At 39.4% G+C, this 17,660-nt stretch overlaps 1 protein-coding gene across 2 annotated transcripts; it reads left to right on the forward strand.

The window, feature by feature from the left end:
- Positions 1 to 10,240: 10,240 nt before the first annotated feature.
- On the forward strand, positions 10,241 to 17,623 carry hnrnpa3 (heterogeneous nuclear ribonucleoprotein A3). 2 transcript variants are annotated; one of them, XM_057335717.1, is made up of 11 exons: positions 10,241 to 10,345; positions 11,350 to 11,472; positions 11,544 to 11,690; positions 11,764 to 11,974; positions 12,399 to 12,488; positions 12,584 to 12,652; positions 12,776 to 12,835; positions 13,010 to 13,141; positions 14,467 to 14,598; positions 14,811 to 14,872; positions 15,761 to 17,623. In XM_057335717.1, exons 1-10 carry the CDS (start codon positions 10,340 to 10,342, stop codon positions 14,852 to 14,854), a joined length of 1,014 nt encoding a protein of 337 aa, XP_057191700.1. In that variant the 5' UTR covers positions 10,241 to 10,339; the 3' UTR covers positions 14,855 to 14,872; positions 15,761 to 17,623. The 2 variants fall into 2 exon arrangements, with proteins under 2 accessions (XP_057191700.1, XP_057191699.1); XM_057335716.1 differs by lacking the exon at positions 15,761 to 17,623 and adding an exon at positions 14,951 to 15,493.
- The last annotated feature ends 37 nt before the right edge of the window (positions 17,624 to 17,660 follow it).

Here is a 17,660-nt window from a genome sequence, read left to right on the forward strand (position 1 = left end):
AGGAGGAGTTACATAAATAGAGTCATTCAAAATTCATGTTTCATGAAATACTGATTTCCAATCAATTTCTTTAATTGGTTTCCAACTTAGACATGGTGTCACTTCCTGGATGATGATGTCATTAAGGAACTGGTCTTTTGTAGTTAAAGATATTTAAAGACTAACCGGATGGGAAGTGATATTGAGTAAAAAAAAACAAGGGAAAACCCTGAAACACCTGAAACATTTCTAAAAAGGGATAGTTTGAACAAAAATGCTAATTCTGTTATCATTTATGTCATTCAAAACATGTATCTGACTCTTTTTTAGTGGAAGAAAAAAAAGAAGATATTTTGAGGAATGTCTCCGTGGTTTCGTGTTCAATGAGGGTCAGTGTCGTTTGGTTAATAACTTTCTTCAAAATATCTCCTTTGGTGTTCTGCAGAGGAAAGACAGTCATGAGACAGTAAATAATGATGAAAAAATGTTGTATGACAGAATGCATTATTCCTGTAACACATACATAATAACATTATAAATTCAAATATAGCATCAGTCTCTCAGGGCTCTCAAATATTGTAATTCTCTCGTGTGATAAAAGAAACTTTCGATGAAAAAAGACAAATACGATTTATTGACCTTGACTTTGTTTACATTCTGAATATGTAACAAAAATGTACAGCATAGGAGATGAACAAACACTCAGACACACACACCAGTGCTCGCTTATCACAGTCAGAGATGATTTTACTTGACGACGACTTCCTAAATGAATAGCCAAGCAAAGTAATCACATTGGAGAGACGCCGGAAGCGCGGGGGTGCGCGTGCAGACCGGGGGCGAGGAAACGCGATTGAGGCTCCCAGCAGTCAACACAGCTTTATTACAGCCCGCTATTGATGTCCCCTTCACAAACATCACTAGCGCCGCTTCATCTCCACGCAACAGCCAACTGTGAGGTCCGCCTTTAAAGGGACGAGCCTCTAGCTATAACTCAAATATCATTTTTAGACATTTCTGTTTTCTTTCAGAGTTATTAATCACGTCTCAGTCGGTCTGCAGCGTGTATTAGTCCCAGAGCTCTGAGAGGAAGATTCGCCACTGTGGATCTGTGGTCACGGCCCACGGAGTGAGCTCATTATCTGTCACGCTTACCGAGAATGCTGCGAGGCATCCATGCGCTGCAAAACCGCGACAGGGTTTATAAAAATCAGCTTGGTTTGTATTCAAACGCATTTCATTCCTGTGGACAGTGAATCTATAAGGCTGTTGTTTCATGAAGACGGAAGTCTTCCAAACGTCAGGCGGGACAAAGACACGTGGGAAACCAAAACTGCCTTTATCTTCACGTGCTGCACACATTCAGTATCACCTTTATAGACCATCCAGCTGATTTATTTAGACTTGAGTGAGGAATTCTATTGATACAAAAAAAGATTTGTTCTCAGAGGAAGGGAAGGAATACAAATCTGTTTCTCATAGTGAGTCAAAGGAAATATTAGGACAATATTGTTCAAGATTGTTCTCATTTGTATGTTTTGGTACGATCTGCTTTTGTGTCAGCGATGGTTAGGTTCAGGGATGGGACTTCATTATTATTATGAATGTCTGTGAAATCAGGCTGGGTTACAGCAAGAGCATAAACACGCTGCCAGTATAATGCTTAGATCCCTGATTTTAGTCTAATTCTGAGGCGGCATTGCGTTTGTCTTTTCTGACAGCAATCCCAGAATGCAATGCAAAACGTTTTGTGATTACTTTTCTATATAATGGCAAATGGGGTTAGGACAAATATACTGTACATAGATCACATCATCAGCATGCCTAGCCGACATCTCGCTCTGGATGAAGGACCATCACCTGCAGCTGAACCTTGCAAAAACAGAACTGCTTGTAATCCCGGCCGACGCAAAGAGTCATCACAACTTCTCCATTCAACTGGGCTCATCAACCATCACATCTTCCAGAACGGCCAGAAACCTGGGAGTGGTGATCGACGATCGGCTTAACTTCACTGATCATGTTGCCAGCACCACTCGGTCCTGTAGATTCATCCTCTACAATATTAGGAAAATTAGACCTTTCCTATCCCAGCATGCTACGCAAGTCCTAGTCCAGGCTCTTGTTCTGTCCAGACTGGACTACTGCAACGCGCTACTGGCTGGACGTCCAGCTTGCACAACTAAACCTCTACAGATGATCCAGAATGCGGCGGCAAGAGTGGTCTTCAAGGAACCGAAGAGAGCACACGTCACTCCTCTCTTCACTAAGTTACATTGGCTCCCTATAGTCGCTCACATCAAATTCAAGACTCTGTTCCTGGCCTACAAGACCACCACTGGTCCAGCACCCCCTATCTTCACTCGCTAATGCAGACTTATGTACCGGCCAGATCCCTACGCTCTGCAAACGAACCACGTCTTGTGGTGCCATCCCAAAAACGGTAAAAGATCTCTCTCACGCACCTTCTCGGGATCGGTTCCACATTTATGGAATGATCTGCCCGCTGCTACAAGATCAGCAGATTCTGTGGTCATCTTTAAGAACCGTCTGAAAACACATCTCTTCCGCCAGCGCCTGACCGATCATTTCTGACTTCTCTCTTTTATACTCTATCAAAAAAAAACTTAGCTCTGTATACTGAGGTGGGCTATGAGACCAGTTTTCTTCTAACTCACTTATGCTTTTTGTTGTCCTTATGTTGTTCCAATTGCTTCCATTGTTTCCCTCATCTGTGAGTCGCTTGGGATAAAAGCGTCTGCTAAGTGACTAAATGTAAATCATACATCAATGAAATATATTTTTTAATTAATATAATATATATTTACATTTATTTTTACCTATTACAGAGCCAGGTCTGAAGGTGGGTAGGCACTGGAAAAAAAACGTAATTTTATATCATTTTTCTTTCTTTATTTTTTTACAGTTTTTTCCACGTATAATGTCAAAAACTGGACTGTGACTGTTTTTTACAGACTTTTCATGTATATCATGTATTAAAATACAGTCCAAAAATGTAACATTACAGAACAAGACTGCAAATTTACATGGCAGCTCAGTTCAATTAAAAAGCGCAGCATCGCGTGTACTGTAAGTCCAGTATTCAGCCGACGGTCTGTTCACACTGCCATAAACGCCCACAGCTGAAGGATGGTGTGGAGCTCATCGCTGGAAGCTTTGGCCTTGAAGAAGCACCATGTGGAGCTGTTTACGAGATACTGAGAGACAGAGAACACGCTGTAATTTGAATTTCCATAAACTCTTGAAGTTATTCATGTGTGTGATTTACGTAATAGCCTCTGTTTAGTCAAATGGCACTGGACATATTTCATGGCATAATCCTCCTTTTATTTCTATCAGTGCAAATGTGGTAACAAGCATGCCTGTAGTTTCCAATAGATGGCATGCTGCTGTCTTATGATATACTGTATGTTTTCATCTTATGTCTCAAGAAAATGAACAAATTAATAAACATGGAACTAAATGAATTTCGTATTTCTAATAAGTTACAGAAGTATAAGAGCGATAGGAGGTCAAGAAACTTCTTGAACTCAGGACGATAGTATATTTAATAAATGTCTGATGGGGCATGTGTTTTATAAATTGTGATTTTATACCATTAATTAATTACAATTTCTGTTTGATATTTTGAACACTGTATCGTTGTTGTTTCAGTTTTGCTAAAGTGTCATGGTACTTTTCTCAAATAAATGTGATGTTTGTATAGTTTATCCCATACGACAGAAGCTGCTTTTGGTGAGAGAACATGTGCCCTAACCTGAGAAATATGCTAATCCCCAATCTCCCTTATATTGAATTGAAATAATAGGCCTAAATTCTGCAAGAATGTAAATGTACATTTGTGTTTCCAGACGTGGAAAGAGAAGTCCAGCACAAAGACTCCAAGATCACAGTGAATAACTGCACTTCTGCTGTTTTTGTTGGGTGTGATTTACGCCCGGTTTCCTCTACGTGCTGTCCGAGGAAACAGATGCGCGGGATTGTGCTTTTCCTCAAATCCTGCGAGAGAGATTCTGGCGCGCACTCATTCGAGCTCCTGACTCTCTGCCCTCCTGAGAGAGGGTGGAAAACGCTACTTGTATTAACTCTCTGGTTCCCTGTCTGCCGTTCTCCGTTTCCTTCGAGTTTCCACTTGCGTACATCCGTATGGGCCGGGCCTTTATGTGAGCGTGGATCCAAGGTCAACCCTCAGCTTCTGTGACGTCAGCAGTGAACACTACATAGAGCTCGACGTATGTGACCGGTCATGGTTTCAGAGTGTTGCTTTCGCCCACCGGACACTGTTGCCCTTTGATCACGAGACATGTAGTTTTGGCTTGTCGGGTCACATCGTGAGCGCTGTTCCACAGCTTATCACTGACTGTGCTAATGAGGTGTGGGAAGATTGTGTGGTCCAGCTCAAAGGATGAAATGCATGCACACAGAAAACCAGTCTTACCATTTAGAACGTGCTGACAGGATACTGACGGATTAGGGTGTCACAACATGACAGTTCATTACAGACAAATGCGCATTGTGCACTTGCATCTTGTTTTCATCTTCTTTAAATTAGCATTCTTAGGAAAGGTGAGGATTATTACATAGTTATTTTTAATATAATAGTATATAAATATTGTCAGGCAGGTCAAAATGAGTGGTCTAATAAATATGCAGGAAGGCATTTTCTTGTCATGTGACATAAAAAGAGTATGTCAGGATAACTTGAGGATATCCCCTTTATGATTCACAGATTTGTGGTAATTAAAAAAAAGCTTAACAGCTTTACCCTGACAATTAAGAAAAAAAAGTACAATTTAATTTAGAGGCAAAAGTTACCAGTACACTACTTATCCACATTATGTTTTTATTTAAATGTTGCTTATTTGTCATGAACAATTCCGTCTAATTCTCAGTCTAATCGTAAAATAAAGTGTTAAGAACTCAAATGATGGATATGAGTGGACACGGTGAAATATATAGGCCTACATGAAAATTGACAAAGATGTGTTATTTCTGCGCCATTGATACATGAGTGAGCTTTCTCGTGGATTACAGCGCCCTCTAAAGGATATAAAAATATACAAACGCAACCGCATCCTGACTAATGAGCAAATAAAAATGAAATGCAAAAGCCAAAAACTGTTATGTTCAGACACATATAACTATTATTAGATATGATAAAATAGTTATATATTTCTTAAATTATTTATTCAATATTAAAATTGTATTATTCCCAATCACAATTACAACTTCTTATATTTTGCATTTAAATGCAATGTAATATCACACAAATGTTTATTTTCACAGACTGGGAGTAGGCATATACTGTATACGGATGTGTTTAATATGACGGTACTTACATGGGTCAAATTCAAAATACAGCCTTAAACATGAACATTTTTATAATAGATGCTTTTAAAACAGCTTCCTGTGAGTAGTGAAGTGAAATGATATTCGTGACATCCTGACGTATTACTTAGCCTATATCTTAGATTATATCTGTTATAATCATGTACAGAAGTGTATCTTTATTATGTAAACATGGCTATCAGAGTATTGTTGTAGTAGCTGATCTAATATTAAAGTCAAATGATGAATGAAAGACTTGAGCTCGACCTGCTGCTCCACCTGCTGGTGGGTTTCTGGTCGCTCCAGTTTTAGTCACAGTAAGAGCCATACAATACAATGTGACTATCTGTTTTTTTATAAAACACTATTGCCTGAGAAAACAAGAAAATATTTGTTCTATGACTGCATAAGCAAAAAAAGAAGCAGACATTTGAAAGTACATACTTTGTTCGTAAAATGCAGGTTGATGATATTTAATATGTAAATATAAATGCACATGAATTTATTTGCAACTAAAGTTCTTACTAAAAATGTTTGATGGATGTTTTGTGCTGAGGAACATGGGCACTTTTTTGTTGCTTTCTATATGCATCACAGTTTGAAGCCATGATGTTTGTTGACAAAATATCCATAGTGTGCATTGAATTTCTTTTTTAGTTTAGAATAGGTTCTTTTAAAGATGAATACAGAGGCTTAGTAAGTAATTAAGCAAACGCGTTTTCTGAAAATCAGCATTCAGTGAGCGCATCACATTTTCACAAAAAGGGTTGCAATCATTTAGCCAGCTGAAAATTAAGATGTTCTCAACAGGAATTTCGAGTGTCAGGGAGGGCAAGAGTCTTGAGTCCAACACCAGCCAGACACACGCACTCACACACACACGCACGCACGCACGCACGCACGCACAGGCTTTGGTTGACTATCCCCGTGGGGACAGTCCATAGGCGTAATGTTTTTATACTGTACAAACTGTATATTCTATCCCCTATCCCTAACCCTATCCCTAAACCTAAAGATCATAGAGCACTTTTTGCATTTTTAGATTTGTAAAAAATATTGTTCTGTACAATTTATTAGCTTTTGTGCCCATGAGGACCTCAATTTTGGTCCCCACGGTGACACGAGTCCCCATGTGTTGGTGTGTATTCAGGTTTAGGTCCCCACCGGGATATACAAACATGAACGCACCTACACACGCACGCACACACGCACACACACGCACACACACGCGCACACACACACACACACGCACACGCACACATACACATTTTTATGCAGAAGACTCGCTGACCTCAGCTGCTGTCACACAGTGCTCGTGTTATATAATTCATTTATTTTTTTTAAAGGACAAAACTTTGGTTAATTATTGTCTTAAGTGCTGTCTTAAAACGCAGGAAGATCACGCAGCCTGTCTGTCTTAACACTGTGCTTCAGGTCAAACCTGTGTCCATGCATCTCAAGTAGACATTTCATTTATTCCTTTTCCACTTGTTAAAATAACAATGCTTTTGGATACAGATAAAGAAAATAAGCAGCAGAATTGTGGTTTCATCGTGGTTATTTGAGCATAAATGTTATCACATGCATTGCATCACAGCCACTGTAAAACGACTTGTTAAAACCCCACACTGCATTTTACTGGAGACCTTGTTCAATGTAATTATTTCATAAGTTCGGTCAGCAGCTCAGTGCCTTGGGGAACTGAAGCATGTGATGAAGCAATCATAGCTTTACAACAGTGCGTGCGTGCGTGCGTGTGTGTGTGTGTTCACGTGGGATTTGAAACATCCATTGTCAGAGGACTGTCACCTCAAAAGAAAGGTGTGTGATCAACAGCCGAGTGAAATTGGCAAAGCGTCCCAGCAAGAATCATCACATTCTTGACACATCAATCATATTGTATCTGTAATGCTCGCAGGTTGAGAAAACAACACACACCTCTGCAAACACAACACATACACGCTGACCGTCTAAATGACCGGCCCACAGATAGAGACATCAGCGCGGCATTGAGCGTGGGGAGATCTCAAAAGATGGATTATCGTCATTGACAGAGTTAACAGAGAGAGGCAGTGTCCTCAGAGTAACCGCAAAGGACGAAAGAAAAGAAAATGATGACCAAAAAAACACTAGATTGTCACTTATTCTCACGTTAAGCTTAAAATTTAAGAAAACATGCAATAAATACAGCAGAGAAAGGCACTGGATATGGAAAAATGTGGAAAATGCCCCCATCTTTTAAACAATGAATTTCCATGATTTTATAGATTAAGGATTTTAGTCCCTCACAAAGAGTCATTTCCACTTAAATATATTACAGATGGACATAAATTACACAATTATGTTCTATATAGAAATCTCCATGACAGTTCAATCGATTGTTGTCATTTTCATGGTTTCACAGGCATGAGGGTTGCAATTTGAACATGATATGTTTTGGTATTATGGGACCCTTGGGACCTTGGATAAGTTTTAACATTGGCTTTTAGCGGTGGATGCAGATTTTAGCATTCTGCTGATCTACAGGGCCATTGACATGTACTGTTCACAATCAGAATAAATCAGAAGACCACACACACTCTGGCTGCAGTCCTGAATTACCAGCAATGTTTGGCAGAGAGAACTGAAGCGAGAGAGCCCTATCATTTAGTCTGCTCTTTTAACTATTACAAAATATGAAAATGCTTTTCTCATAAATCTTACGCAGACATCTGCCAATAAATAAAGGTGCTTTACCATTGGAAGCGAAAGTGGCTGTTTTATTATGGTGCTATTTCATCTGTCACATTCTGGTAATGATGATACACATTAATAACCATCTCATAAAACTGCTATAAATCAACAGACACCCTGCATTCATGCCTCCGCCAAACAACTCCAGACACACCGTGAGGCTTCACCTAACTGTAAGATATTTAAGTTATTCGATTCGCAGTTAATATTGTCATCGAAATCAATTCATATGATGATCAAAATACTATCATATTTAAAAAAATCCTTTTCTGTAAGGGCTAAAAAAATTAAGCTATATGTTTCAAACACCTGTAATATAGACGAGCAACGTCCATTGAGATGAATGTGAATGGCCAGCAGGTGGCGCAATGTAGCCTACTTTATTTTTATACCTGAATAGCTCATATCAGATCTCACGAGTAAAACCAGTCTGACTGCGTGTTTTCCGTGTCATGTGTAAAGAGATCGTGTTTAGTGTCGAACATTCTTCTCATGCAACAGATACTATAACTGTTCATGGCTAAACAGTAAAATCTGCATTTTATGAATAGGCCTACAGTGAAGTCAACATATCAACCTTTTTTAAACGTGGGTGTTATCTTAAAGTGTGCGATGTTGAGAATGTGTATGAAACACTGCATTTCAGCCCAATTATCAGAGAACACGTGAGCACACGTCACGTGTGTTCGGTGAAAGTCGCTTCCAAAATGCACTGGCCGAAATGCATCTGGACACTTAAAGGGGCAGTTCACCCAAAAATGAACATTCTTGCAATATTTAGTCACCCTCGTGTCATTTCCTTCTTCTGCTGAAATCAAAGGTTTGGAATAACATGAGGGTGAGTACCTAGCCTACCTGGTGAAAGACTTTTTATTTATGGGTGAACGGTCCCTTTAAGCTCCACAAGTGGCGTTTATTTCATAAAAAGCGCAAAAGCATGGGGGTATTTGCTTGGTGTAATTCAAGTTTGAAAATACATACCTTTTCTAAAATGAAGGAAAAGTATTTGGGCACATCCTGGTTGTCTGATTTTACTGTAACGTGAAGAAGGACACCTGTGAGAATGAGGAACTGACTTCACGCCGCACGTCCTCAATGACACCAGCTGCTTACAGATGAACGGCAAAGAGACATGATGTGACTTCTCAGAGCAGATCTACTGCAGCATCGTTTGTTTGCAGATATACACTTGTTTTGGTATTTCTGTGTCCAATGCAACGACAACAGCTTGGTTTAAGCATCTAAATAAAAAAATCATCTAAATGCTATAAATGAAATGTATTGACATTATATACTGATGATGGCGAACAAGCTGATCAGTGAGAGATCTTTTCTTCACTTTTGTAGGCTATTTACAGTCATTTCTAAAGCAGTGGCTATGACTCAGAGCTAATCCACTGTATAACATTCAAACACTGTGTCCACTGGACGTGTTTACAGTAAGCACATCTGCAGTCTGTAATTTATGTGCAAACCTAAAAGTTGCATCATCTCAATTATAGAGCGGTTATGTTAGGCTATCAACAAGATAAATCTTTCAAATCGAAGCTAAATTGTTCGATAAATTATTGTTAATATTAATAGACTTTTTGCAAGCAAAATATAGTCACATTTCTCATTTTTTAAATCATTCAATCAATTGTAGTTGATAAGTTCAAAGTGGAACGACAGACCAATTTAATAAGACAAATCTTATATTATTATGTTGTTGATTATGAAACATAATATTCCGTGCAGGCCTAGATAATGTCAGAATCGTTTCTGTAGAAAGGTGAATTTATACTAAAGTCTCAATATTTATCGATCAAAGGATTAATATGGTAGGATTAAAAGATAAAATTACAATTGAGACATTTATAGGAATCTGAATAATTATATCTCAATAATAGAATTATATAATCAGATACATTCACAACACGATAAAAATGAGTAGAAAAAATATACATATGAATATGACATGATGACGAACTGTGGTAGCAGCAACATCCTCAATAATTGCAGTAATGCTGCAAAAAAGCTGATGATATCCTGTGTAAATAATGCAATATACTTTTAAATAAGGTATTCGTGTGTCAAATATTTATTGAATATACTAGAATCAACAACAACCAATCCAGAATAAAAGTAAATATTACCAGGTTATTTATTACAACTGTTGGTGTATTTTTTGATAAAGTCAATGAAATAATGCACGTGTCCGGCAGCGCCTCCACTGGCCGAGGAGTGACATCACAGCTCATGCGGCGCGTGCAGAACGAGGGCGCGTAAACGCTGCAGCATGGAGGTAATCTTACAAACATTAACATTATACGGGTTGTGAATAAACTGTAGTGTAACAGTATTTTTCTCAAATGCGTCTTATTGCACGATGAAGGAATGTCAAATATATCACATCCGTTTATTCAACTGGTTATGGTGTAAGTTAGTGAGTCATGGCGGACAGCTTTGTGCTGTGTGAGCGGCTGTATTTAACGTTACACAACACGTGTGCATGCTGTTGAGATGCATGTTTTCATGTTTAGTAAGGATACGTGCATATTGTGTTTACGTTCTTGAACATTTGTCCATATCTGGCTTTAACTTTGTCTAACCCGACGCAGTTATTTCAGCAAACGTTAGTGTTATTACTGAAGGGTAGATAAAATGTTACGTTAGCTGTTACGCGTCATTATAAAATACTGAAAAGTGTTGAAAATATTTTGCGAACATTAACAATATGGAGGAAACGCGGAAATGTAAAATGGCGCGCCGCGGGTGGAATATTCTGGACGCTCGTCGCAGCCGGTTTCATTTACAGCCTTCAATTGTTTCCCTTTATCGGGGACGTACGCGTGTAATCGTTTGATTTAACATGCGGTTAATGGTTGATTAATCAGATAAACGGCCGGTCCGTTCTAATTCGATACAAACTCGCGCTGAGTTCTGACTTGGGCTGAGCTCATGAATATTAATTACGTGGTGGCGACATCACGTCGTAACTTCTGAGGTGTCCAATCACGTGAGGTAAACCAACTGGGTAACCCGCAATCTGGTTAATATTCATGAGGTCTATTGGCACGGGAACGTCACTCATACTACTTAATATTTATGAGGCAAACCTTTTCCATAGCAGGATTGGTAATACACTCAGCGCTGGGCGTGGCCACACATGCTCAAGTTCCATTGAATCATTTATGATGATTTTAATAGCTGTAGGGCATTTTATGACGGGTCATACAAGACGTGTTTTATTCGATTTAATGACGTGTATTTCTAATAATGAGGCACATGTGTGTTTGACATGAGCAGGGTCGTGACAGTAAGGAGCCTGAGCAGCTCAGGAAGCTGTTCATCGGGGGTCTCAGCTTTGAGACCACAGAGGAAAGTTTACGCGCTCACTTTGAGCAATGGGGCAAACTCACAGACTGTGTGGTGAGTTGTCAGTTGAAATACGAATGTAAGGTTTATTATAGAACCGCTATAAATAATGTCTCCTTTCTCAGGTAATGAGAGATCCAGGTAACAAACGCTCGCGAGGCTTCGGTTTCGTGACGTATTCGTGTGTAGTCGAGGTGGACGCGGCGATGGAAGCGCGGCCGCACAAAGTGGACGGTCGTGTGGTGGAGCCCAAACGGGCCGTTTCCAGAGAGGTGCGCTCACATTCACTCAGTTCAGCTCAAAAGCTAGAACTCGATGAATAAAGCTGTGGATTTCTCTCTCCAGGACTCAAATAAACCCGGAGCTCATCTGACGGTGAAGAAGATATTTGTGGGTGGAATAAAGGAGGACACAGAGGAGTATCACATCAGAGAGTACTTTGAGCGCTATGGAAAGATCGAGACCATCGATATAATGGAGGAGCGCTCGACAGGGAAGAAGAGAGGCTTCTGCTTCGTCACCTTCGACGATCACGATACTGTGGATAAAATTGTTGGTGAGTTATTCGACAGGTCGAGGAGCCACGTTCTTGCGTGTGTTTACACAAAATAAAATGTACTGAAAAGTACAGATGACAACATTGTCGAAACGGTCCTGTTCACTCATGATGTCATTTCATCATGGAAGACTACGCGCCTGTGCAAATATGTATTCTTTTACACAGCGACAACTACAAACAATCAAGATGACAAAAGCATCCGTCAGTTTTGTACTTGACGGTAGACGTGTAATATACATTTTCAAAAAATGTTGGATTTTACCCCAGACGATAATTGGATCATTTGCAAAAACTGGGATTTTAAAACTCATTTTGTAAAGTTTGCGTTTCTAGGTCCCCAAAAAACAGTTCTCCAAAAAAAGCTATTATGATCAGATGTAGAATCTCATCGTTGTCATCTTCTCATTCTTATTTTTTCCAGCACAAAAATATCACACAATCAACTCCCATAACTGTGAAGTGAGAAAGGCTCTTCCAAAGCAGGAGATGCAGGCCGTTTCTAACCAGAGGTGTACGTAATGCTTTTCACGTTCGAGTCGTGTTTCAGTCCGTGTTGTTAGTGATCTGAATGCTCACAGATGGTTATCGTCTGTGGTTTTTGTGTAGATCGTGGTGGAGGTGGGGGTAACTTCACGGGCAGAGGTGGAAACTTCGGAGGTGGCAACTTTGGCCGAGGTAAGATGTCATGTGAAACCGTACATCCGATCCCGTCTAAAGCACACATTGTTCAGTAGCACCTTAGGTGTAATTGATCCTGCAGTGAACACATTGAATGTGGTGCATTTGTGTGGTTTACAGGAGGGTACGGAGGAGGAGGAGGCCGCGGCGGCTACGGAGGAGATGGATACAACGGATTTGGTGGGGAATGAAAAAGTGTCTGTTTGCAATATGCAGCTGATTCGTGGCAAATTTGTTATTATTCGTCAGCTCGTGTGTGTGTGTGAAAATCAATAAGTCTATGTGAAGCGTATAGATGTTGTTGACGTGCATGTTTGTGACTGCGCATGAATGTGTTTGTGTGTTTGATGTTAGGTGGTAACTATGGTGGCAGTCCTGGTTACGGAGGTGGCCGTGGGGGTTATGGTGGAGGCCCTGGGTACGGTAACCAAGGCGGAGGAGGTTTTGGAGGATATGATAACTACAACGACAGAGGAAACTTTGGAGGTATGTACTTTACAGATCAAGTTGCATCTGTTTTATTTTCACACTTAGAGCAGAATGACCAACAAAATCAGAAAATACAAACAATATAAACCTAAATTTGTCAACAGATGCAATATTTTGTAACCTGATGACAGTCAATGTCTATATTTAGCCTACTATATATATTATTATATCAATATATTAAATTGTTTACAATTTATTGTATATAGCCGTAGATAAAATAAGAGACCACTCCAAATTTAGATGTATTCAAGATGTATTGTGGCTGTTCCAGTCCAGTGTTTGTTGAATTTCAACAAAATCAAACCTCAGGAGTGACATTAAGGCCCAATTGTAGCCCTTACCCCTACACTTTCCCCTACCCCTCCGTTTAGCGCGTTCACGTGGAGGGGTAGGGGTGTCTCAATTCTCTTTTGGTTGGAGGGGTAAGGGGAAGGGCCAGATAGCCCTTCAAACGAAGATTTTTCGAGACCTCACTTCAAACGAAGGGCTAAGAGAAATTTCCAACATGGCTGCTCCCTCCATCAAGCAGACCCAAATGTACAGCAAGTAATTTTTGACATTAATAAGGTGTTTTATTACAATTTTTCATTTTATGTATGTTACATTCAATCTTGTGTTTGTATTTAGCACTTTAGGGTTAGGGTACCACTTTGTTTCAAGGGGCGAAGGGGTAGAAAATAGAATTGGGATTGGGCCAAAGTCATCCAACAGCAAATGTGAAAGACTGACAGCATGACACGACAGCTTATCGCTTTTTTTCTCATAAAAATCTTTTATGTTGTCTTCACCTGTTTCTCCAGCTTTCATTTTCTGCAAATAAACTCAAATATAAACAATATTTTATTTGAAATTTGGTTAGTAGTTCACAGAAATGTTGTTAGTAGTTCACAGAATGAAACAAAAATTATCATTTAAATTTTCCTTAGACGCATACCTATAAATAGTAAATTCAGAAAAAAATGAAATAGAATAATACATTGTTGCAGTATTGCAAAATATTGATCAATACACAAGGAATTGCCGCTTTTCAGTCCTAGGGACTGCAGATGAAAAGTAGTTATTGTTACTAATTCTGGCATATTTACATGGTGTATTCTTACACAACAATGTTCATGAATATGCATGGTCCCTATTAAATAAATCTGTTGAAACATGTTAGCACTTGGTTCCAGTATATGGAAATGAATTATTTTATATATTGCATTATTTTTTCTAAAGTATTTCCACAGATTTTTTTTCAGAAGAAAAGAATGAAAGATCACTGTTATTACTCATTTATTTACACTCACGTGATTGAACTGGGATCTTTACCTGTGTCTCAGGTAACTTCTGTGGTGGCGGAGAAGGAGGAGGGGGGAATTACAATGACTTTGGGAATTATGGAGGACAACAATCCAATTACGGGCCCATGAAGGGAAATAACTTTGGAGGAAGAAACTCTGGACCTTACGGAGGTAACTTTCCATTTTTCTTGGGTGAGGCTTTCAACAAGCAAAAACCCGTAGTACTGCCACGTTACGCAAATAATCACGCACTATTGTGGCATATAGTGCCAATAAATATAAACGTTTGATGTCGCGAAGCGTTAGAAACTTGCTGCCGTTCTGGAAATGTGTGTCCAGATGACACTTCGAGGTCTGATGTTTTGCTCCGTTATATTTAACAGGTGGATATGGGTCTGGTGGTGGAGGCGGCTCCAGGCGATATTAACCCGCGCGCTCGTCTCTGGTAAGTTGGGCTTCACCTTGGAGTGTCGGCAGAAGCGCTACACAGAATGATGTGCTTTACCCTGTGTCTGTTCAACAGATCCACAGTTAGATGGAGATGAGGACAGATGGGTGCAGTGGGAAGGAAAGGACAGATTACTCAGAGAGAGTGGGAGGGGCCAAGATCTGCCAGTGCAGCGCATGAGCTGTGAGAGAGCGTAGACAGACTCTCTAGTGTTTGTGTGTTAGTGGATGTACATTCCCTTCATATTCATTCATGCTCGATTTTACTCGTTCCGATTTATTTTTTGTGCTTACCCCCTCTTGTGACTCTGTGAGCGAGTGTTTCAAGACATAATGTTATGAAACGCTGTTGCCAGAGACGTCTTACATGATTGGTTATGCAATATTTTGTGGCCTTGAGTATACGATTTGGAGAATGTCATGTTAGTGTCTCTTGTATTTTTCAATTGTGAGTACATGTGTTGTTTATCCTGAGTTAAAAAAATATGCTAAAACATTGAGAGTAGACTCCATAGAGGGCATGTACCACGGTAAACATGTAAAGATAGACGTCTAGATTGTTGAACTATTTTGACAAATAAAAAGGAAACCAGTTGAAATAAAGTCACTTAGTGCGTCATTGAGTCTGAAGAGAGTGCAGCTGCTGTTGTGTATGAGATTAAGTTATGGGACCGGCCCGCGTGGACCATACAAACGTGTCAGACAGACCGTGGACCGGACCAGGTGAGAGGTTGTTTCAGAGAAAGGAGTTTGCCTCGAGAGCTAGCGTCTGTTTTCATGAGAGCGAGCGAGCGAAGGAAGGAAGGCTAGCGGTGAGAGCGATGAGGGTTTGAGACAGACAGAAGAACAGAAGCAGGTAAGAGTAACTCTTCTGCTTAATTTACAGATGGCAAAAGAAGCTCCTGATCTACCGTAAGTGGCTGAAAAGCATTTATGACGCGTTTTCAGCGACGGTTCTGGATGGGTAAGATTAACAAATGCTAAATATATGGATAAGTATCCTCCCGCATTCTCATTGGAACTCAGAAAGGCCGGGATCTATTCAACTCAAATGCCACCTGTGGTGACCATAAATGAAATGAGGAAATAACGGAAATCAATCACATTTTACTGTACAGAATATAATAGGAAATCTGGGAGAAAAAAATAGACACATCGTTTTTAAATAGTTGCAAATCTTTTATTTAATTGGATTTTAAGAAAAAAACATTTTTGCTGAATCTTTCATTTATTTTCAATCACTTCACAGGAACTTTTAGGAATGGTAAAACCGCCCAACGTTTGCTATTCATATCATTGATTAAAACTCCAGAAAGCTCTTAAAATATTTTTAATGGGAGAATATTTTTCATTCAGGTAAAAATACAATCCATATATACTCAATTGGTAACTTTATAAGATCTTTAAAGGGATAGTACATGCAAAAATGAAAATTCTTTCATCTTTTAATCACCATGTCATTTCAAACTGCACAACACAAAAGAATTTCGGTAACTAAACAACACTGAACCCCATTGACTTCCATTGTATGAACACAAAACCACTGAGACATTTCTTGCAATATCTTCTTTTGTGTTCTGCATTAGAAAGAGCAACATACAGGTTTAAACCATATGAGGGTAAATAAATGATGACAGTTTTAATTTTGATGTGTTGAATAAAGCACCGTTTCTCTCTCAGAACCCATTGCTAATGTAGTTGAAAATGAATGCGCTGCCAAATCTTGCTCTTGTTTAATAAAAGTCTTTTAAACCCCCGAGAGCGTTTTTATTTTCTTCTGCCTTGTGTTTGTGCACAGTGCCGTTTCTTCACACTCGCGATGTTTCCACCAAACTTTGTTCCCTTGACCCTGAATGAAGGTCAGAATCATGGGTAAATGTGTAAGATTAGGTCACATGGCCTCATTGCTTACGTAAAGAACGGGTGGAGTCTCGACAAGAGTGAAAGCGTGGAAGTAAATGCAGTGTTAAGACTTGAATTGTGACATTGGTACACAAGCATCTTTCAATGCCGACGCACATATAACCTGCTTTAATCAGTCATTGAGCTTATCTGTACAGTAAATGGATCCTGCTTGGGGGCGTCTCTGAATGGGTCGGCCCTGTTTGCTAGCGTGACTGCAGATTGAATGGAGAGGGTTTGGTGTGTTTAAAGGTGAAGCTGCCTGGCACTACAAACAGATGCTGGTTCTCCTGAACTTTGGCCAACAGGGTTTAATAAAGGCATTTCTAACGTGGGCCGCAGCCAAACCCTCAGCTCGGTTGCATAATGCTGGGTTTGTTTGGTGGAGGAAAAAATCTGTTGTTTAAGCACACTTGACAGAAATGTTATCAGGCTTTAAACCTCATGATTATGTTCAATCTTGCACATTAGAGTAGATGTGGAATGTGGTAAAGTGCCAAAATCTCTGTTTTAAACAAAAGCTACAACAGTTTAAGCGGCGTATTTCTAGATCCAGATTAGTTTACCTCTACAATCTACATTCATTTTACACCTCCATGTGTTTGAACAATTGTCTCATGTTTTTCTGGTTTTCTCCTATCGATGTTTGGATAAATATTTGAGACTAAGTTAATACTTAAATAAAACATCAAAATCAACTAATGTTCGACAACCACAAAACTTTAGCTTCAGTTTGAAAACCACATTGTTTTAACATCTTAAACCCAACAAACGTGTTGTGAAATGTAAAAATGTTTGTTTAAAATAAACTGGGGTGGTAAACCTATGATATTTCACTGAACTGATTTTGAGGCTGCTTATTTTCTTGTTTGAAATAATATCCA

Source organism: Triplophysa rosa, linkage group LG6 (genome assembly GCF_024868665.1).
Source record: "Triplophysa rosa linkage group LG6, Trosa_1v2, whole genome shotgun sequence".
In the NCBI taxonomy this organism is placed as follows: domain Eukaryota; kingdom Metazoa; phylum Chordata; class Actinopteri; order Cypriniformes; family Nemacheilidae; genus Triplophysa; species Triplophysa rosa.